This window comes from Geotrypetes seraphini, chromosome 4, assembly GCF_902459505.1.
Source record: "Geotrypetes seraphini chromosome 4, aGeoSer1.1, whole genome shotgun sequence".
NCBI lineage: Eukaryota > Metazoa > Chordata > Amphibia > Gymnophiona > Dermophiidae > Geotrypetes > Geotrypetes seraphini.
This window is the reverse complement of record NC_047087.1, coordinates 221,952,144-221,976,018: the sequence shown is the minus strand read 5'-3', so window position 1 is coordinate 221,976,018 and position 23,875 is coordinate 221,952,144. Positions and strand designations below refer to the sequence as shown.

The window sequence follows — 23,875 nt, the reverse complement described above, 5'->3', positions numbered from 1 at the left end:
GTGTTCAACATTTGTGTGGTTAAAGCTGAGCTTACAGGAATGGGCCAGGGATAGCGACAAAACTTGCGGGGATGGGATGGGGATATTGAGTTCCTGTGGGAAAGGAGAAAAATTGGTCCCCGTGTCATTCTCTTTTCTACAATGCAAGGTGGCTGCATCGGGCAGGAAGGAGTAAAGACCCATTGAAATCAATATTCAACAGTGCAGCCACCATATAATTTTACACATACGAGGGAATGCTGGAAAGTTGGGGCAGTTTCCTTCGAGGGCTATACATTTAGACCAGTGATTTTCCACTTTTTTCATTCCATCCTAAAAATATGGAACAAAAAAAGTGGAAAATCACTGGTCTAAATGTTTAGCCCTCGATGGTGACTGCCCTAACATTGTTGGTTGAGCTAAGAACTTTTCTGAGGCTCCTCAAATAACTTATATGCATTTTCAACAGTGCAAAATGTTGCTGAAAATTCACATACTGTATATTTTAAATGGACAATTATTTGCCTAAAGGTATACCTATTATTTTGGTGTTGCCACTTACATTTATAACTTCATACATTCCCAGTGGCTGGATTTTATTCTTTAACACATAAGATTGTTTTTCTTGCACTTACCCCACTTCAAAACTCACCCTTTTGTGGGGGGAGGGGGCATATAACGTTCTGATACATGGAGGACAAGTTGCTTTGGTATGATGCCCAAGTAAGCAACTCCTTTCGGCTATTTAATAAAGATAACATGGGCACCTACATGTCTACATAAAATAGCGGCGTAAACCTTGTGGTAATCATGATTAAATACCTTGTGCATGTAAATCTGCTCAGGAGTCTGTGCAAAGTTACACATGCATTTCAGTAGATAGATGTGCACTTCATGACTCCGCCCGTACTCTATCCAAACTCCTTCATCAAACACACCTAGAAACATAGAAACAGACAGCAGATAAGGGCCACGGCCCCTCTAGTCTGCCCGCCCCAATGACCCTCCCCTACCTTTCTCTGCGAATAGATCCCACGTGTCGATCCCATGTGGCCTTAAAATCAGGCACGCTGCTGGCCTCAATCACCTGAAGTGGAAGACTATTCCAGCCATCAACCACCCTTTCAGTGAAAAAGAATTTCCTGGCGTCCCCGTGCAGTTTCCCGCCTCTGATTTTCCACGGATGCCCCCTTGGTTTGCGTAAAAGAAGGCATGACCGTTCTCTGTTCCTACTTTACATGAGTGTAAATCCCTGGGGTCAGTTTATACAAACACTTTTCAGCTGGTAAAACAGGGTTTACCTGTGGTAGAGTTTTTAAAATGACCTCTTTAGCAACTTCTACTTCCAAAGATATACGTATAAGAGGAGCTATATAAAAAAAATAATACTGATGCCCTTGATGGCACTACTGACCACATAAATGCTTTTGAATATTGATCTGATGGTCTACAAATTTTAGAAACAGAACATTAATATTTCCTATCAGTTACCAATACGAAAAGCCTACAAGTAAAAATTAAGAGTTAAAGTAGTTGGGAACAAAAAAACAGAAAAAGGGATTAAAAAAAAAGAAAAGAACTGAATTGAAAATCAGGCAGGTGACAATATTGACTTTAATGGGCTCACTGTCTTAGTTATTTTGTTTATCATGTGTTCCCTTGTAATGTTTTATTCTATCCAAGTGTGATAACAGAGTACATAACATAAGAACATAAGCAATGCCTCTGCCGGGTCAGACCCGAGGTCCATCGCGCCCAGCAGTCCGCTCACGCGGCGGCCCAACAGGTCCAGGACCTGTGCAGTAATCCTCTATCTATACCCCTCTATCCCCTTTTCCAACAGGAAATTGTCCAATCCTTTCTTAAACCCCAGTACCGTACTCTGCCCTATTACGTCCTCTGGAAGCGCATTCCAGGTATCCACCACCCGCTGAGTAAAGAAAAACTTCCTAGCATTTGTTTTGAATCTATCCCCTTCCAATTTTTCTGAATGCCCTCTTGTTCTTTTATGTAGAAAGCATTGTTTCTTATTATGTAATTCACCTTCAGAATGAATCGATTAGTTTTATTTAGCCCTATAATTAGTAATACCAGTAGGTTCTAGGGTCCACTGAAATTCAGGCTTGCGGCCAAGAAGGTGCTACTTAGGGCTCCTTTTAAGAAGGTACGCTAGCGTTTTTAGCGCGCGCACAAGATTAGCGCGTGCTAGCTGAAAAACTACCGCCTGCTTAAAAGCAGGCGGTAGCGGCTAGTGCGCGGGGCATTTTAGCACATGCTAAAAATGATTGCGCACCTTTGTAAAAGGAGCCCTTAGGGCCTGGGGGACAGCTTCAACCACCACCTACTGTTAAAAGCTCCTCCAAAGAGGAGGTTTTTCCTTCTAGTTCTACTCACTGGCCAGCAACTTAGTAAAATACTCCATAGGTAATGAGGGGAAGGTACATACCACAGAGAAAAGCTGGCTTCGGCGTTCCAAACCAATCCTTGGTTTTATATACCGATTCATCTCTACAATAGGGCTCGACTCGGTTTACAGAAATAATTGTAGGACATGAAAAGAGTATTAAATGACAAGCTTCATCGTTTACAATCGCCAATTTAAAATAGAGGAATCAGTTAGGAATTTCTTAAACAGATAAGCTGTTGTGCTTTTATTTGATGGATCCCGCTAGCAGCTATGTTTTACCTATAAATTCACCAGGTATTTTTGATTTTATTAAATTAATAAAACTAATCAAAACCCAGCTCTAATATATTGCTTGTAAATATGCTGTAAATTGATAAATATACAGTGATACCTTGGAATCCAAACTTAATCCGTTCCAGAACCCCGTTCGAATTCCAAAGCGCTCGAGTTCCAAGACAATTTTTCCCATTGAAAATAATAGAAACTGGATTAATCCGTTCCTGGGTCCCACAAACTCAAATTTTAACAGGAAATACACCGGATTTTAAGGTAAAATATGAACAAATATTCCAAAGCAGAGTTCGGATTCCAAGACAAAATTTACTACAGAGTTCGGTTTCCAAGTCGTTCAAGTTCTAGGACATTCGGATTCCGAGGTACCACTGTAAAACTAAAATGTATTTATATATAAAACAGTGCTTGTCCTATTCATTCTTGAAGGCACTCAGAAATTCTCCCTCATATAAAGAAAATGCTATCAAATGGGCACTAATAAAGCCAGATTCAATACTGTCTCATTAATTGCAATGCCCTAAGCTCAGGTTCAATAATATTGCACGTCTATCGACTAAGTTCCTCTTTCACAAAGGCGCGCTAAGTGTTTTAGTGTGGATTTAGCACGTGCTGAATCAACGCGTGTGCTAACCGCGAATGCATCCATAGGATAACATGCACGCGTTAGCGTGTGTTTAGCACGCGCTAATATTTAGCACGCACTAAACAGCTTAGCGCATCTTTGTAAAAGAGGGGTAAGAGACTGATGAACTAGCAGACTCTCCTATTAGCACAGTTGCATCTGTTCTTTGAATTAAAGAAACAGAAAATTAGGTTGTTGTGTTCTTACACTCAAAAGGGTGTGTTGACTCATTTAACTAACAGTGTAAAAGAATGACAGATTGTTATTATTGCAAATGTACTAGTTAGATAACGCTTCCCTGCAAAAAATTCAAAAGAAAAAGACTGTACATAATACCTGACAGACAAATTGCTTTATGTCTGCAGGGGTTCATAGACAAAATCGCGCGAGACAACGGCACGCAGACAACTGAGCGCAAGGTTGACGGTGCGCCGAAGAAAAGCACTATTTTAAAGGGTTCCGACGGGGGGGTGTTGGTGGGGAACCCCCCTATTTTACTTAACAGACATCGCGCTGGCGTTGTGGGGGGTTTGGGGGGTTTTAACCCCCCTCATTATACTTGAAACCAAACTTTTTGCCTGTTTTTTAGGGAAAAAGTTCAGTTTTAAGTATAATGTGGGGGGTTCCACCCCCCCAAATCCCTCACAACGCCAGCGCAATGTCTGTTAAGTAAAGTAGAGGGGTTGCCCCCCACACCCCCTGTCGGAACCCTTTAAAATAGTGCTTTCTTCGGCACGCCGTCAACCTTGCGCTCAGTTGTCTGCCCGCCGTTGTCTCGTGCGATTTAGTCCCGTCACCGTCTGCAGGTGTCATGGGTGGATTTTGGAGGGTTCACCATACACTATAAGCATGTTATAGTGACATGTACCCGGGACTTTTTAAAGTCATGTTCACTGTAGTACCCCTTAGAATGCCCCTCTGATCTGCTGAGCTGTGTCTGTGTGGCCATCTGAAGCTGTAATTCAGGCCCGAATGTACTGCTTCTTTCACATCTTTGGGTGGTGAGAGTGGGTTGGTGACACCTGTGGGAGCAAGGGGGGATCATGCCTTAATCCCTCCAATGGTCATCTGATCGGTTTGGGCACTTTTTTCGACCCTGATTCATTTTTAACAGATCCCAGCCCCAAAGGTCTAAATGGTGTCATTTGGGTTTTGTTAAAAGTTTGATTATTCCTGCAGAACATCCAAGCCCTAGGCCCGCCTAAACATGTCTCTAACATGCCCCCTTAAGATTTAGACACACTGGAGAAAAAACGACTAGAAAAACATCTAGAAAAGCCAGTTTTGAAAATGGCCACTTGGATGTTTTGACTAGTAAGATGCCCAAGTGTCATATGCCATTTTTTGGAAGTCTACCTTTTTTGAAAATGAGCCCCATAGTTTACAGAAAACCATAAATTGTGTGCGTCACTTGGTGCACTTAGGAGAACCAACTTGGCTTGCCATTGACATGACATGAGAGGGCTGCCCACAATGAGTGCATGAATGACAACATACACAAGTATTTTATAACAGAATATTGGTACCAAGATACTGTTTTAGAATTGGCACTATGTGCAAGGCACTGGGGTTCCTAAGTTGAGGTGCCAGTTTATAGACTTGCCCTGTTTGTACTGAGTATAGGCATTCACTTTAGTGAAGATCATTTCTAAAGTAATGCCTGTCGTACATACAGAATCCCAATGCACATTATGACCTCCAGAACATACATACAGTCACCATCTGGAGAAACTGGCCTGCAAATAACTTTCGTTGCATTACAACCCCTGAAAAGAGGGTATCAAGAAGGATAGAGCAATATCACCCTTATGCAGCTGGACTTTGATATCTGGATGCACAAGGTGATGACCCAGAACAAAAGATTGGCAGTCCTTTGGTTTTAACATCATACCACTCATTCAGTCTCGTAATATTCCTCCGCACTCTTTTCAAAACTATGCACTTAACTATGCACACTCATATTTTGTAACTTAAGTTTTCATCACAAAATGTCTGTGAGGCATTAGGTCTCACAACTATCATCACTTACAGTTATCAGGTTTGTATAGAAAAATTCTACAAGGCACAGAGATTAAAAGATTAAAATATGTCTATGCATTTACTAAGCACCAAAGTATAATAGGGAGTTTCTGGCTTGTTAACTTTTTGAATGCATCATGATTCAATTATGCAGATTACCCTAAATTTACCTTGGCACCAGCCAAGTTTAATCCTGTTGAATTCACCCCAATTATATTAATTTTCCTATGTCAGAAAACTGTTGGTGTCCCAACCAATGGCTAAGACATCAAGATTAACATCATGATTAAAAAGAAAATGTTAACTGATGAGATTGGCATGACTTGGGACAATGAACAACCAATTACATTTCAACACAAATTAAAACGGTTCTTGTTTCAAAACCTGGCAATAAATACTTTTAGTAAGAATCTACTTTTCTACAGAAGTGGTCAATATGTGCAAAACCAATCTGTCAATTTATAATTTACATAAATAGAAATGGTCATAATGGGTTTTTTTCCCCCAACAAACGTTGCATGACAGTTTATATAAAATTATTTTGAAAGCAATTTTAAAACATAAAATTCCTCTTTTTTATTCTGTGTTCCATGAAGCTTCTGTTTTGTAATCTATGAGTCCTTTTGGGGCATGCCTGAGCAGGGAATTATCAGGAAGAGCTTACTGTTATATTGTCCGACCACTGAAATACAGAATACTTGACACCAAGTCCTAGAAAACACCTGAAGCATAAAAGGTGGGTGCCCACACCCTTCCTCGTTACTACAAAAAAATAAATTTTCTGTCATTGTTCTCTGGTTTGGTTGAAATGCTTTGCATTGGACCCTGGAGTATGGTTATTTGGCAAAAGAGTTGGCGGTTCGATGCTACATGGACATACATGGCTGGCCTCAGTAAAGTCATAAAAGGTTTTATATCATTATTTTCCTAACTGGGAATCCCAGCTCACCTTGTATAACTTTTAGTGAGAGGCAGAAAGAGAGAGAACAGAAGAAAAAAATCATCTACCTAGTGGTAGAAAGATGTAGATAACCAGAATGAATCAATGAAGCTCATAGCAACATTTGGTGAACTGAAAGATATTGGCGAGATAGAAGACACCATGTAAAGTAATGTAATCTGTGGTTCTCTTCGCTAGCTTCTCTTTAAAAACATAACACATTTCAAAGACTTATTTCAAAATCTCTCTCTTCACCATGATTATGATGCCTTTCTACAAAAAACTTCTGTTTGAAGGTTATTTACTTCTGGGATGGGACAACAAGGCACAACTGACCACGTTTTCCCTAAATCTAGACTTAAGAAACAGATTTTACGAAATAGGAAAAAATAACTTGTCCGCCTGGACTACCCTCCTTAGCTACAATTTGTACAGACATTATACATGAACAACTCAGCACAAGAGATAACAAAAATACAATAAAAAGTTCAGAAAGTGGCTTTCAAAGATTATAAATATTAAAACAAACTAGTCTTTATGTTGGGGATTGGGGAGAATTTCATCCTTCAACATCCCCATTATTCACAGTAAATTTTGTGTACTTTCAGTCTAGTGAATAATAATAAAAATATATACGTGGGTCTATTTCTGAATAAAAAGTAACACAAGAAGTAAAATAACGTCCCCCAGCACTTCATTTCATTTTTACCAGACCAAGACCTAGGAACCGTGTAAACAAATCATCAATTGAAACCACAGCAGTGATTTCATTGTTAACACTATTGGTAACCCTTTTCAAAGACTATAATACTATATTAGGTATTTCATATTTATGTGTACAAAGAAAGAGTGTTACATTCTAGTAATTGTAAGGGATATTATTAGTTTATAGACAGGTAACATTGGCAAGATTTTAGATTCTATTGGTGCTGTCACTGGCACACTGCCCAGTAATCTTACAAGGCTTGAGGGGACAGAGGCAGAGTGTTGATGGAAGAAGATCATTCCTGTATCAGTTTATTGCACACGGCGGCAGTAGTAACCCAAGACTTTGCACTTTTCACACAGGTGCTGAGGATGCTCTTTGCTCTGGTCAGAAACATCCAGGCCGTCAGGTTTTTCCAGGGGTCTCTGTGGGGAAAACAAGCAGAGGAAATCCTTGTTATTAACCATGGATTCTCAGCACATTTTAAATTTCACAATCACTTTGCTGGAAGTATGGAGATTTATGTTTTGTTTGGGTTTTTCTTTTTTGTTTTATTTTAATGGATGAACAATTTAGGAAAAATAAGGCAGATAAAGATCATATGGCCTATATAGTCTGTCTAGCCATGCCATCTACTATCTCTTTCTCTCCCTTAGAGATCCAACGTACTTGTTCCAAGCTTTCTTGAATTCAGACACATTTCTTGTCTCCACCACCTCCACTGGGAGGTCATTCTAAGGATTTACCATCTTTTCCATGAAAAGCATTTTCTGATGTTACTTCTAAATCTATCCCCTTTCACCTTGATTCTATGTCCCCTCATTCTAGAGTTTCCTTTTAATTGAAAGAGACTCACGCATTTATGCCACATACGTATTTAAATGTCTCTATCATAGCTCCCCTTCTTGCCTTTCCTCCAAAGTGTACATATTGAGTCTTTAATCTGTCCCTGTATGTGTTATGCATTCCTTTGGACCGACTCCATTCTTTTTTATAAAAAGACTCTTATAGTTTATTTATTTGTATCCCACCTTTCCCAAAGTGGGTCACAGCAAATACATAAAAAAGTATAAACAGGATAATGCACATACAACAAACAATTAGAAACAAATAAAAGAAAAATCCAGCATAAAATAGTAAGATGAATGAGCAGCCCCATAGTTAGCAGGGTTTGAACCTGCACAGGCAGACCCGAATAGAGTTTGAGAACATCGCCTTAACCACTCAGCCATGACTGGTATAATAACTTTGAATTGAATTAATTTTATTATAAAATGTATCTCCTACCTTGATAGTGTTCATATACACAAATTATGGAGCTTTAAACTAGAGCCACACTGCTTCCCCCTAATCGTCTCCTCAAGTACTTTTGCTTAGCTTAGAATAGAGTTGTTTGCTCTGAATACCTACATGAACAGGTGTTACACCCCTCAGCCCTTACTTCCATCTCTGGAGGAGTCCAAGGAAATAATTATCAGACACAAAATTTATAGTTTAAATATTCAAGGCCTTGGGAGTTCTTGGCATCCTACTAACTGGTAGGGTACCAACAAAGAATCTCCCCAAATTACAAGTGACTGGTTATTTTATTGGGTTTATGACATCACTTAATTCATTATTAAATATATGTAGTTGGTACATCTTCCAATTGAATTGCAATTGCTTTATTAAGGTCCAATGATAAATTGCATACTCCAGCAATGTTCTTTTGGTTAGTTATGATTACATGATTTCTTTCAATAATAATTTTCCCTAGTAACAATAATGACTTTAGTCATCACATGATACTTAATTTCACCCCTGTCAGTAATAGAGGGGGTGTTCTATTTCAGTGCATTGTACATCTTCTAACAACGTTCATTTAGGGCACACTGACCTGATCCCTTAGGCACTTCCTATTTTCTGTTAATGGAACAGGATGTAGCTGGATCAAACATCTAACCAAGCAATATTCTTTTTATTTTAACTCTGAAGCATTTCTAAATCCTTCAATTTCATCTTTTATTTATATATATACTGGTGTCTCATACATATTGGGTTATGCCCTCCCCCCCATTATCCTGCTTAATACTATTATTGCCCTCAGCCTCCCCCCTCTGATTCCATGAGGAATTACTGATTTACCTCCATGTGTGGCAATCCTATGCAAGTGGGTGCAGGATGTTATCACAGTTTGCTATAATATCATATTCAATTGTTGAGGGAAGCAACTCTACAATAACTGATTACATTAATATGTGTGAAATAATTCCTCATTCCAATATCTTATCCACATAAAATACTGTTCTTATACATTTTTACATTTAAATATACTTTTTGGTTTTGTCCTGTCATGAGCTTACTGCACCTATGGAAACAAGTTAACAAAACTTTTCACTTCAAGCAAGACTGTTTCCGTGCTCTCTTAAGAAAGCTGTGACCAGTGCAGACTAGGTCCAGATATTTCAGGTTGTGCTCACAGGTCGAGATGTTGAAGTCTGGGTGAATCTCTCATGTTCTCATGCTCAGCACTGCACTCTCCAATCCAGAAACCACCTCTGGATGGAATAAATGGTTGAGTTTCAGTCATGAGGCAGTATCTGTTGCAGCAGTCATGACCCCCATTTCTTATCAGTCGATGTTATCTTTATTCTTACTTCACTGCACTCCACTCCAGCTGAGCAGCAAGTAGGGCATGGGAAGTGTCTCTTGAAGTGGTCAAATATAAGGTACAGAAACAAGATTCAAAATGGGATGAAAATGCATACAGGCCTTTCTAAAAACTGCACCCAGTAAAACACAATTCTTTCAATAGGCATCTCATTGTCATCATTTTACAAACAGTAATATTCCCAGTAATACATATAAAACATTACTTCATAAGTTCTAAAGAAAAGATTAAAACTCTAAAGCAACAAGAAGTCCTTCGTTGCAGGAAAAACAAAACAAACTGTAAAGCTTTAAGCCTCCCCCCCATCCTGCTTAATACAGCACCTCTGGAAGCCTCTACACACTCAGGGCTTCTTCTTTTCTATACTACCTCAGGGTATTTAAGTCCAGCCTGGTCTGAGCCCCGCCCCTCCTTGACTCAGCCTGTACCATGGCAAGTTAGTACCACCTGCTGTATGGTGGCTTAACTGTAACACTGAAAGATGTAATGGGTCAATTTGATAAATTGAACCGTAGCAAATTGCCTGTACCGGATGGTATATATCCCAGAGTGCTGACTGAATTGAAAAATGAACTTGCAGAGCTATTGTTAGTAATTTGTCATTTTTCTTTAAAATCCAGCATAGTACTGGAAGACTGGAGGGTGGCCAATGTGACGTTGATTTTTTAAAAGAGTTCCAGAGGTAATCCAGGAAATTATAGACCGGCAAGTCTGACATCAGTGCTGGGCAAAATGGTAGAGACTATTATAAAGAACAAAATGATAGAACATATGCATAAGCATGGATTAATGAGAGAAAGCCAAAATAGATTTAGTCAGGGGAAATCTTGCCTCACCAATCTACTGCATTTCTTTGAAGGGGTGAATGAACTTATGGATAAAGGTGAGCCAGATGATATTGTGTATTTGGATTTTCAAAAGGTGTTTAACAAAGTACCTCATGAAAGACTTCTGAGGAAATTAGTCCTATTATGGACTAAGAACTGGTTGAAAGATATAAAACAGAGAGTAGTTTATTTTTAATTTATTTATTAATTTCTAAAATTTATCAACCGCCTAGCTCTAAGCGGTTCACAGTAAAACATTCACAATAGTTCCAGACAAAATACATAAAAAAACATCTTCAGTTGCAACACAATCACATACCAACAGTATCCTTTGAAAACTGGGGAGGCAATATATGGTCAATAAATGGTCAACAGTGGGATTCTCCAGGGCTCTGTACTGGGATGGCTTCATTTTAACATATTTATCAATAATCTAGAGATGGGAATAACTAGTGAGATAATTAACCCCCCTATTTTATGAAACTGCATTAGGCTTTTCTATCCCCAGCTGCGGCACTAAAAGTGCCTATGAGCATCAGAACTTTTACCACCATGGCTGCGATAAAAAAAACACGAACGTGGCTTCATATAAAGAGTTAAAATTGCTGATGTTCAAAGTTGTTAAATCACAAGAGGATCTTGTGCGGCTGGGAGACTGGACATTAAAATTGCAGATTACTTTTAATGTGAGCAAGTGCAAAGTGATGCATGTGGGAAAGAGGAACCCGATGCAGGGTTCCATATTAGGAGTCACTGCCCAGGAAAAGGATCTAGGTGTCATCGTTGAGGATATGTTGAAATCCTCATCTCAATGAGTGGCAGTGGCTATGAAAGCAAATAGAATGTTAGGAATTTATCAGGAAAGGAATAGAAAACAAAGCCAAATAATGCTGCATCTTGAATACTGTGTGCAATTCTGGTTGCAGTATCTCAAAAAAGATATAACGAAGTTAGAAAAAGGTACAAAGGGTGATGAAAATGGAATGACTTCTCTAGGAAAGGCTAAAGCGGCTAGGGCTTTTCAGCTTGGAGAGGAGATAGCTCAGGAGTGACATGATAGAGTTCTATAAAATAATGAGTCGAGTAGAAAGGGTAGATGTGAATCTCACTAGAGTGTATACAATGAAGCTACTAAGTATTAGATTTAAAACAAACTGAAGAAAATATTTCTTCACACAACATGTAATTAAACTCTGGAATTCGTTGCTGGAGAATGTGGTGAAATCAGTTAGCTTAGCAGGGTTTAAAAAAGGTTTTGCTAGGAAGATTCATGAGGCGGGGGGTGGGGGGGAATCCAAGATGGCCAGGGCTAAGATGTGCTGAGAAGTACCTGAACCGCTCTGCTCCTACTTTTTTTCTTCCCGGGGGCTTTTGTGGCCAGATTTCCATAGTGATGTCGAAGGGGAGAGGTAAGATTTAATGACTAATTTTGCTAAAACTATTAGCCCCAATTTCCAGTATATAGAGCCTAAGTTGATTCAACATACTAAGGAGCTTAAAGACTTAAAAGAAGATCTCACAGTTTCAAAATCCTCTGTTCAAAAGCTTGACCAAGACTTATTATTGTCTAAACAATTACAGGAGGCCCTAGTTAAAGATAATGTGAACCTTAGAAGGAAGTTGGAAATGCTTGAGAACAATTCACGCAATAACAATCTGAGACTTATTAATTTTCCCAGACTAATGGCGGTAACTCCTAAGGAGTTGCTTAGGAGATACTTGTTAGAAGTTCTACAGGTCCCAGAAGATACCTTACCCCCATTTTCTCAAGTGTATTACCTACCAAATAAAAATGGGCCTCAATCACAGGAAAAGAATCTGATCAAGCACCATTGAATGTATCTGAAATTTTGGAAACGTCTGATAAGGATATAGTAACATCTTCCACATTGATATTAACAGTAGCTCTTTCGATAAAGTATGGTTATTGAGGCTTTTCTTTAAAAACAGACAGAAAGAATTTCTTGGATGTAAAATTCAAATATATCCTGACCTTTCCAAAGAAACTCAAAACCGACACAGGGAATTTCTTCTTTTGAAACCAGGGGTCATCCTGATGGGGGCTACATTTTATCTTAGACATCCTTGAAAGTATATTATTTGTCACTGCTCAGTTAAATATGTTTTCTTTGAACCTCAACAGTTGACTGCTTTCCTGGCTTTATCCTGAATGGATGTAGTGCTCTATAAATTAATAAGTTACTCCTACTTCAGCACTATGTATAGCATATTCTAAGATAGATATATTTTCCTAATTTCTCGCTTGTTTGAAATCTTGGATCCAAAAATGCAGGACTTAAGTCTTGTTAGCTAAAAAATGTATTCTTCTGTTCTAAAATATCAAGGTGTAAAGTCATATACTTTGAAATATTAATGTTTTGCCTAACAACTTTCTGTACAAGTGTATACTTGATTTGTAATTGAAAATTTATTAATAATAATAAAGGTTTTGATAATTTTATAAAAGAGAAGTCCGAAGATCATTATTGAGATGTTTTGGGGAAATTCACTGTTTATTCCTAGGATAAGCAGCATAAAATCTCTTTTTCTACTTGGGATCTAGCTAAGTACTTGGGATCTGGGTTGGCCACTGTTGGAAACAGAATACTAAGGGATCCTTTTACAAAGCTGCGCTAGGGCCTTAACGTGTGAAATAGCGCACGCGCTAGCTGTTACCGCCTCCTTTTGAGCAGGCGATAGATTTTTGGCTACCGTGCCCTAATCCGGCGCATGCGTTAAAACCGCTAGCGCGGCTTTGTAAAAGGAGCCCTAAACTTTATGGACCTTCAGTCTGTCCCAGTATGGCAATTCTTATGTTCTTATGAGTGCTTTTAGAGATACCTGTCTCTATGCCATTCACTTCCCTAATGTTTTTTCCTTTTTTGCTTTCTTTATCTTCAAAAATTGTAGTTCTCCCTTGTCTCCTTCTGTTTACTATCCTACCCTATATGTTGTGTTTGCTTGGTCCGTGGTAGGTCTTGTCTGTTTTTCGATATTAATTCCCCTTTTCTTTTAATTTTCATGTATTATTTTAATGTACAATGCTTTGAATCTTATGATTAGCGTTTAATCAAAATTTTAATAAACTATGAAACATCCTCACACTCCCATACCGTGCCCCCAGCCCCGGGGCCAGCATCACTTCATCTCTCTTCCTTCCCTCCTGTTCACTCTCTATCCAAAGGGTCAGCCATCTTGCTTCCTTTATTCCTGCCCCCTTCCCTAAGTGCCAGCATCTTTCCGTCTCCCTTCTGTCACTTTCTTCCCTCCCCTCAATGGGATAAGCATGTGTCTGGCCATGGCACAAGAGGCAGTCAGACTGTATGGTTGGGGAGCAGCCAGGAGCCCAAGAAGGCATGTGAGCTGGAGAAGGAGTCCATATACATGTGCCACACAATATGTGTAACTTGGCATGTCTGGATGAGGTATCAGAGTTAATAAAAGGGGAAGAATTTGAAGGGAAGAAATAGTTTTCTTCCAGAGTAATCCAGAGGTCACTGCCAAGTCCTAACTGCTGGCAAAAGAAGCAAAGGGGCTCCTGAGCTTGAAGGGCATGGGACTGAGGCCAAGGATAAAGGCTTAGGAGGTTTTTAAGACTATACCTTCTTTCATCTGAATAACATTTGAGGAGATGACTGAACAGTCTATAACTAGTTAGAACAGTGTTCTTCAACCACCGGTCCATGGACCAGTGCCGGTCCACAGAAATTTCCTGCCGGTCCACAGGGCCGGCATGTACATCAGGCCCAAAACAGTGTTCTCCAACCGCCAGTTCGTGGTGCAATTGATGCAGCGTTATCTTCTGGCCAGCTCCCTCTTCCTCTTCCTCACTGACTCAGTGCACAAAGCCACAGGCAGTGGCTCCTACACACATCCTGCACCTGAACTGGAAGCCTTCTCTCTGATGTAGCAACACCAGAGGGAAGGCTTACAGATGGCCCACAACTGCAGACTGATGCCGGTCCACAAAATAATTATTTTATTTCTGCCGGTCCATAGGAATAAAAAGGTTGAAGAACACTGAGTTAGAAGATCTAGAGGAGAGGACTTGCAGTCAGAGGGAGAACAGCTGAATATTATACCTACCCAGCTCCATTCTGGTCAAGGACCTCATGTAAATGGGTGCATCTAAATTTTGGCATGTAAGTGTGGCTTTTTGCTAATTATCCATAATGATTTATATATTCCTAAGTGCTGTTACAGAACTGGTGCTAAATTGAGACACCTATATCTTGGTGTTAATTTATAGAATTATCCCATAAGGGGGGAATTCATCAAGCAGCATTAGGGTTGTAATTCACGGTAACATGGATACATGGAACGCGCTACCGGAGGATGTGATAAGCAGGAGCACGATACAGGGCTTCAAAGAAGGGTTGGATAGGTACCTGGAGGACAAAGGGATTGAGGGGTACAGATAAGAGTAGAGGTAGGTTATAGGGATAGGATTAGAGGATTAGAGGCAGTTACAAAATTAGTCAGGGACACTGTTCAGGCAATTAGGCCTGATGGGCCGCCGCGGGAGCGGACCGCTGGGCAGGATGGACCTCTGGTCTGACTCAGCGGAGGCAACTTCTTATGTTCTTATGTAACTGGACCTTACTGCAACTTAAAAAGCCCTAGTGCTGCTTTTCTATACATAGGGGGTCCCTTTTACTAAGGCGCTATAACCAATTTAGCATGCGCGCATTAGCCTTTAGCGCTAAATTGGTTAGTGCACCTCAATAAAAGGACCCCACAGAGCGGCAATAGTCGAGTCGCTGTGTGTTATTAAGTTATGAATGCAAAACTGCAAATGTGGGTTTTATATCTCATTACTATGCAAATGGCCTAATGCAACTTGCTGTGATACACTGCAAGTCATGGTAAAATAACCCCACACAAAGCTGCGGCTCAATGTGCCAGGCCTGTGGCACTGGTTCCTTCCCCCCAATTTACTGCCTCTTCAGGCACACCCCTCCTGTGGCTACCTAAATCTCATCATTGATGGGCTGCGTGGGTGGTCTGGGGAGCCTGGGAGGATCCTCTGGAGTCCAGTGGGGGTAGTCTGGGGTCTGGGGCTCTTCAGCCATGAGCAATACCCTTGCTCCTGGCCACTCTGGTGCCATCCTTAAAATGGCACCCCTAGGCTACATTCAGATTTAATTTAATATTAGATTTAGTTGTTTTTTTTTTATTTTAAGGACAGTGGTATCTTTTTTTAAGACAAATGTGATGTGTTTTTTTTTTGGTTTATTTGGTTTTGAGGTCTTTCCTATTATTATTGAAGTTCTATTATATTGAAATTTTTAAAATTGTAAAACACTTAGATCTGTCGTATGCTCAAGTGGTATAATAAGTTTTAATTAAACATAAACTACCTTAAACCATTATATGGAAATATGACCTTTAGTGGTAGTCACTAAAGACTGCTGCTAGGGGTGCCATTTTGAGGATGGCAGCAGAGTGGCCAGGAGTTATTGGGAATCATTTCTAGTTGAAGAGCCCCGGACCCCAGACTATCCCCACTGGACCCCCATGATGACACTAATGTAGCCACTAGGGAGGAAGGCCTGAGTGGGGCAGTATATTGGAGGGTGGAGTTTAAGTCCATGTGGAGGACCCAGCGATACAGGACAGGAGCATCGGGCAGTGGCTTTGCATAGCCCATTGCTCCTGGGCCACGGAATAACACTGCTTATGAGGTGGCTAGCAAGCAGTATTTTCCCCATAAGATGGGATTTAGGAACCTGTGGTACCAGGATACCAGAGGTTGCTGAATCTCACAGGGCATCAAGGCACAGTAAATGGCGAAACCTTTCCGCCTTTTGATGAATTCCCTCCTAGGTGTCTAAGGTACATTTACAATTAAACCTAGGCCTAAAGACAATTTTCTGAACACCTGAAAACCTGCACAGGTAACCTAGTTCTAGGAATCCCATTTCTGAAGTTTGTTGGGTAAGTCCCTCTTTATCTGTACATATCTGTGTATTCACTCTGTAGCCCCTCAATATCCCTCCTGCCTTATCTCCCCTATGCTCTCCCCCCTCCTCATTAACTCTGTTCATCGGTAAGTCCCTCTTATCTGTACCCTTCTCCTCCACTGCCAACTCTAGACTACGTCCCTTCTTTCTTGTCATGCCGTATGCCTGGAACAGGCTGCCTGAATCAATACGTCGTGCACCGTCTCTAGCAGTATTCAAATCCAAGCTAAAAGCCCACATTTTAAAAATTATTTTCAACTTTTAACTCCCACTCATTGTCAGATATCTATACCCATTGTATCATTCCTTCTACCAGAATCTCCCCAACCCTGAGATGTCCAGTCTGTCTGTCCAAATTAGATTGTAAGCTCTTCTGAGCAAGGACTGTTTATTGAATGTTAAATGTACAGCGCTGCATATGATTTCCAGCGCTGCGCTACAGAAATGATAAATAGTAGTTTGAAGTTATATCCCAAAGCAAGTATGATATTTGTAGCTCCTGAAATCAGTGTTGTAGGTTCCGTAATGCACCACGACTGTGTTATCAGCAGTCCAGAACTCTTCAACAATTTCACTCCTGGCTAATGTGGCAGATATGTATACTTGACATAGGTTTTTATATGGCTGCTGCATTCTGATTAAAAGAAAATGTAGAGTATATCAGCTGTGTTTATTGACATAAGACAGCTTTGTATACAGGGCCTTGGGAATCATTTTTCCTGGAAATGAAGCAAAGGACACTGGGAATGCCTGTGCAGGCCAACAGCTTCTTGGACTGTTGTCAGAAATAATACATCTTGATGATTCACTTTCACTGGGATTATGATCAGCTCTTAGCCTGTGAGCTTTTTGAATGTAAAAAAAAATGTTACTACTATAAGTTAAGATGTGCAAAAGCTCTTTTATGAATACAGGAAACCAGGTTAGCAAGAGCCAGCTGGAAGGTATGCAGTGCTATTTGACAGGCGTGTATTGTTTGAGAGCTAAGGGGGCCTAAACCTCCAGGGAACGCTATACAATATATTAAAAAAAAATTTGCAGTGGAGCAAGTCATATAATATAATCAAGGGTTTAGCCTCTGTTTGCTTTCTCTGACCATGAATACGATTCTATAAAACTGATTTGTGTCCAAAATTCTTTTTTTTTTTGAGGGAAGGGAGACAGAATTTAGAAAAATGAGAAGGCATGACTGTGGTTGTCTACAGGAAACAGAGTTAAAAACTTCTCATAGATATCAAGCTTTTCTTTAATAACAACATCATCACTTCTTACTTTAAAAAGATATAAAAAAGTGCTTAGTAGAGACATGGCACATTTTAGTGTTATAAAGGTATATGGAGTGGAAATAGGGGTAATGATAAACTATCTAACCCAGTGGTCTAAAACTCGCGGCCCGCCAGGTACTAATTTGAGGCCCTAGGTATGTTTATCATAATCAGAAAAGTAAAATAAAACAGTTTCTTTATCATATGTCTCTTTAGCTATAAATTACAATATTATTATTAAGACTTAGCCAAAAGGAAAGATTTATAAACTATAAAGAGTTTTACCTCATGCAAAATTGTCATTTCTTGACATTAACTATTTTTTCTGAGGCCCTCCAAGTACCTACAAATCCAAAATGTAGCCCTGCAAAGGGTTTGAGTGAGACCACTGATCTAACCTCTCTTAAGAGTTGAGAAAAGGACCCATGATCTATGGGATGAGATAGGGGCATGAAAGTGAAAGTAGTTCATAAGTGCTAAACATCTTTCCAGAGATGTTTACCATGTTAATTAATAATGTTAGTAATTGCATGCACTAAGGGAAAAGACAACATTAACATTGACAGGCCCCTGAGGGGAGGCAATTCCAGTTATCACACACAATTGGAATTAGGATCCACTAGTACTGTACATTAAAAATAAATCTCTGGTTCATTTTTGGATCATTTTTGGACTTTCATCCCAATTTTCAGACACTAACAGCTCATTTCTACATTAGAACTTTTTACTGCATATTAAAACATTACATTACATTAGGGATTTCTATTCCGCCATTACCTTGCAATTCAAGGCGGATTACAAATCATTATCAAGGAAGTATTACAACAAGAACTTAGAAGAAAAAAAAAAGAATTTTGGACAATTTTAAGAGAGAGTATGGTTATTTGTTTGAGGTAGTTGGCTTTAGTGAGAGGTGGTGTTTGAAACTTGTGGTGTTATTTCTTTTTTCAGGGCTTTCTTGAAGAGTATGGTCTTTATTAAAAGTCTTGTAGTTGAGGGATGCCATCAATAGATTGGCGATTTGGTAGTCTAGTTTGGCTGCTTGAGTGGCTAGTAGGCCATCATATAGTTTTTTTCCCGCACTTTTTACTGCACATTAAAACAAACAAACCAAAATACCCCTGAACTTTACATGCTGTAATAAGCCATGTTAAATCCATAGTTTGTAGGTTAAGATGCATTGCATTGATTTTACACTCTAACTAATAAAATACATGCTAAAGGATGCACATTTCCTGGGGTCACAATTGTAGGGTTCAAGAAAGATCCTTGGTATGTGGTCCCCTATAGAGGAGTGTTACTGCAAAGACTACTAGGCTACATGTAGGAGACAGATAAAACATAGGGAAAAATGCACAGTTAATTGTAAACCAAGATTCATAGATCAATGGAGGCTGGTTCCTTCCAACTGAGCTGCAAGCCTTTAGTATCAGGAAGAAAGTCTTCTACTCTTAATACTATTTATCACTTACATAGTGCTGAAAGGCGTACGCAACTCTATACATTTTGACATTTAATAGACAGTCCCTGCTCAGAAGAGCTTACAATCTAACCTGGACAGCAGATTTGATACAATTGATCACCTTTTGCTCATTCACAGGCTGGAAGAAATAGGATTTCTGGCCAAATCCTTAATTGGTTTATATCATATTTCAAGGATCGTACTTCAAAAATATCATTCAATGGTTCAAAATCTCACATATTCTCAAACAACTACGGTATACCACAAGGTTCCATACTCTCCCCACTTTTCTTTAATATTTTTCTGGCTCCTTTGATCAAATTAGGACAATCAGTTGGTTTTATCGTTTACGCTTATGCTGACGACATCCAACTAATGCATCCCATCAATTTGGATAACCTAACTGACATCCCTATCATCAATAAAAAGCTTGACAAAATCCAAGATTGGTTAAATTGAAACAAGGTAGAAGGGATGGAGTGTGGAGTTGGAAGAGAAGGACACAGATAGGAGGGACTTACCAGCTGAGCGGAGCTCATGGGTGGGGGGGGGAAGGGGGACAGGGGAAGATAAGTGAAGATAGTGAGGGGCACCTGAGTGAGTGCATTTGTAGGTCAGTAAGATGAGCTTGAATTGTATTCGGAAATGAATGGGAAGCCAATGAAATGACTTTAGGAGAGGGGTAACGTGAGTATAGCAGCTCTCCCGGAATATGAGTCATGCAGCCAAATTCAGGACAGATTGAAGGGGAGCGAGATGGCTAAGCAGAAGGCCAGAGAGTAGCAAGTTGCAGTAGTCTAAGTGCAAGGTGATGAGGGTATGGATAAGGGTTTTGGCAGTATGTTCAATGAAGAAGGGTCAGATTTTGGTAATACTATAGAGGAAGACGTGGCAGGTTTTAGCGATATATTGTATCTGAGTGGTGAAGAAGAGAGAGTAGTCAAAGATGACCTTGAAATTACGAGCAGACAAAATAGGAAGGATGAGAGTGTTGTCCACAGAGACAGAGAACAAGTGAAGTGGGGAAGTGGATTTAGATGGTAAGATGAGCAGCTTCATTTTAGCCATATTCAGTTTTAGATGGCGGCGAGACATCCAGGCGGCATTGTCATACATGCAGGCTGGGGTTTCAGTAGAGATATTTGGTGCAGAGAGGTAGATCTGGGAGTCATCAGCATAGAGGTGATACTAGAAGCTGTGGGAGGAGATCAGCGCTCCAAGTGAGCAAGTGTGGTGTTTTTATTTATATCTTGGTTTGACAGATAAATCAACTTTGTTATAACCATAAAAAATTTGCTTCCAAAACTGAAAAAGTACTCACCAGATATGAAAGTTAGCATAAACACTGGAAGTGATGCTACATCCAACCAACATGGATGTCTCTATCTTAAGTGCCAGCTCTGTGGGATTAGGTGGAAGTGTGATTGAACACCCCTAATATTGCGCTAACTCCTCAACTTTGTCCAGGGAAGGGTTGATTTTTATTGTGTTTACTGCCTCCAATTATTTTGAAAAGCTGGCTCCTATGATCTACAGTTTAAGTTAGTGCTTCTCAATCTAGTCCTCGGGGCACACCCAACTAGTCAGGTTTTAGGATATCCACGATGAATATCCCAAGAAGCAAGAAGGTAAGTGATCTGCAAGATCCAAGATGGCACAAATAGCATACCATCATCAAAATGTATTCATCACAAAAATAATTAACATACTAAAAGCCCTAGACGGCCATATTTCACCCTCATAAGAGATACATCAGGGGCATAAAAGGACTGTTAATAAATACACAGAAAGACAAATAGCTTAAAATCATAAGAACAAATTTGCTTTAAAACATAAATAAGGGCTTCTTTAACTAAGGTAGTTCTAATTGATTTAGCACAAGCAAAATGCTAAGAAGGCCATTTTATTCTTCTAAAAAAACCTTTGTGTCATCAACCCTGGCTGCCCGTAGCCAAATGTTGTGTCTTCAAGGGGCCTGATGCTGGCATTCAAATCCATTTACAATCAGTTTGCGAACTGAGCCGTAGCACTACAGGAGCTTCACGTCGCCTGTTCTTTTGATTTTATACCAATTGTTTTACATCATATGGTTCTTGATAAGTGAGACTTTGCACAGCGTGGACCCTGAGGAAGGAGAGCATTTTTCAAAACATGGACCGTGATGGGTCCTGCCTTTTCATTGATGAGAACCATCTTTTGGACAACAAAATTTATTGACTCCAATAAAGTTCCTGTGTTTTGTATATCATTTCTGTAGTCCTCTTTTTGTTTCTGGCATTCATATCCCTGCATGAGTTGGTGCCGGGCTACATGACGATCAAGCTTCCTCCTTACGTGCCAAACAGGTCCCTCCACTCCACTCATTCATACTTCCAATCCTTTCCCAACCTTATTTAAAATTCATACTGGTAAAACAAACATGAACTAAAGCAAGAACGCAGGGTTCATCACTAACCGATCCTTGGCTGGTGATGAACCCTGAGTTCTTGCTTTAGCTCATGTTTGTTTTACCAGTAAGTGTGAATTTCAAATAAGGATGGGAAAGGATTGGAAGTATGAATGATTGAGCAATGTGTAAGAACATCATGTTTATATATTGTACGGAGAAAGAATGAGATGGTGAACCTCTTCATGTACAGCTCCTGAAGACGCCATCGGCGAAACACAGTCCTGTGTTGGGCTGTATGTTGAAAGGACATAAGTAATTCCATGAAGAAGAGAGGAGTAAGAGGGGAACAGTGGATTGATTCAAGGAGAATTGAACAAAAAAGGCATTGTTACCTCTCTACTGTTCTGACATTGGACTAATAGCCCTCTTCAGCTTTGAAATCTAATGACATGAGCCGCACTTAGTATGACAATAGCGTCTATCATCTGTAATTATTGAACTGCAAGAGTGTTTCTTTCTGTCGGTTTTCGTTTGCAGCTCCACCGTTCTCACCCATGCTCCCTAAGATACAATCTACCAGTGGGCCAGTTTCTCCGGATACGTATGATCTGCACTAATATAAACTTATATCATGAAGAAGCAGAAAGATTGCAAGAAAGATTAAAAGAACGTCAATATCCAAAATCAGCAATCAGGAAGGCAAAATTGAGAGTGCAATTTGCTACTATAGAATTGTTATTGCAAGAGAAACAAGATATATCGCAAGAAGAAAAGTTAATCTGTGTCCTTACATATAATAAAATGGGACAACAAATAAAAAAAAGAGTATTCTGAAATACTGGCCTATTGCACAAACGTTAGTGGAAGAATTCATAGTTACGCCCACAATAGCTTATTAAAGATCCCAGAATATTGGTGAAATAGTAGCAAAGGAAAGATGTAACATCATAATTAGAGATGATAGATGCTATTGTTATACTGAGTGTGGCTCCTGTCCGTGGTGCTCTTTTACCATTGCAGGATCCGAGTGGTATGTATCAAAAATAGGGAGCAAATTGATTGCCAGAACTTCTACTACATGCAAAAGTAAATATGTAATCTATCTGATATTATGCCCATATGACCTTATATACATTAGGAAAAGTAGTAGATAGATAAACGTTTGTTTAAATGAACATAAATCAAGGTTTGTGACAAGGGCATTACAGGCACGCCTGGTCCAACACTGGAGGGAAAAACAACATACCTGGGATGAGATAAGGTGGAGAGTTATAAATCAGGTAGTGGAGGGATGGGAAGGTGAGAACTCTGACATATTTCTCAATTTTAAAGAACAGCGATGGATCTTCTCCTTAGATACCGTGACACCCAAGGGTTTAAACTTAGAGATCGAATGGCACGCTTTATTATAATTCTTAATTGTTGGTGGGTTTAATTAATTCCGTAAAAAGGATGTGATATATGTATTGGTAGAACGTAATGACGTCATAGATGACTCTGAAAACTAATTAAAAGTGCACCGCTGCCATCTTTAGCCCATTACGAGAATGGAGCTAGATGAGCTGGTGAAAGCAAAAATCGGTAAGGAATTCAAACTTAAAACTTTAGCTATATGAACACGAGGTAAAAAAGATGCAGTAATAATACATATACTATGTGAAGGTATTAGAGCATTATAACCACAATAGCATTATGTTTGTATTTTTTGTCTAGGGGACTGCCTTGAAAAAGCTGGTACGGCGAAACAAGTCCCCAACCGATGAAGTTGAAGCTGATGAAAAAAGTTTAAAAGATAAGTGATTCAGCTTTAAATATTTTTAAAAGAAAAATATATTTATATACACAAAAAAAATAAAAAAGTTGAAAATTAAGCTTAAAAATGTATAAGCAGAAGGATTGATGATGATCTAGCAGATCTTTAAAAACCTCTGTTGAAGAATACTGCATCTTTCCGGAGATCCTAAAAGCTGCTAAAACTGCATGCTAAAAGAATAACATTATTGAATATAAAGAAAAACTATCTTATAAAAACATAGTGAGGGGCATAATCAAAAGAAACGTCTAAGTCCCTAGGCGCAGAAAGTAGGCAGCAGGGAAATGTCCATTCTCAAAAAAAAACCCCGTCCAAAATTATTATTGTTTTTTAGAATGGCCTATCTCTGCGTTCAGCAGTTTAATTACCCAGACTGCCACTATGTGTATCCTTATAACACATTTCCAGTCAAAAAATCGCCCAAGTCCCAAATGCCAGTTCTTCGCCTAAAAGCAGGATTCTCTAACCAGCATCTGTCATAAACAATGGCAGTTACAGAATCCTGGAACCATCCCCCCCCCAATGATGGCTGCAGGAAA

The 23,875-nt window shown here is 39.5% G+C and overlaps 1 protein-coding gene across 2 annotated transcripts in view; it reads right to left on the bottom strand.

Moving 5' to 3' along the window:
* Positions 1 to 4,044: 4,044 nt before the first annotated feature.
* ZCCHC24 (zinc finger CCHC-type containing 24) overlaps positions 4,045 to 23,875 on the bottom strand; it is a 317,690-nt gene continuing 297,859 nt past the window's right edge. Inside the window, exon 4 of one of the 2 annotated variants that reach the window (XM_033943624.1) lies at positions 4,045 to 7,392. In XM_033943624.1, the coding sequence (XP_033799515.1) occupies positions 7,279 to 7,392 (114 nt within the window). In that variant the 3' untranslated portion in view covers positions 4,045 to 7,278. Of the gene's footprint in view, positions 7,393 to 9,539; positions 9,655 to 23,875 lie in introns of those variants that run through there. The other variant, XM_033943625.1, reaches the window with a different exon arrangement.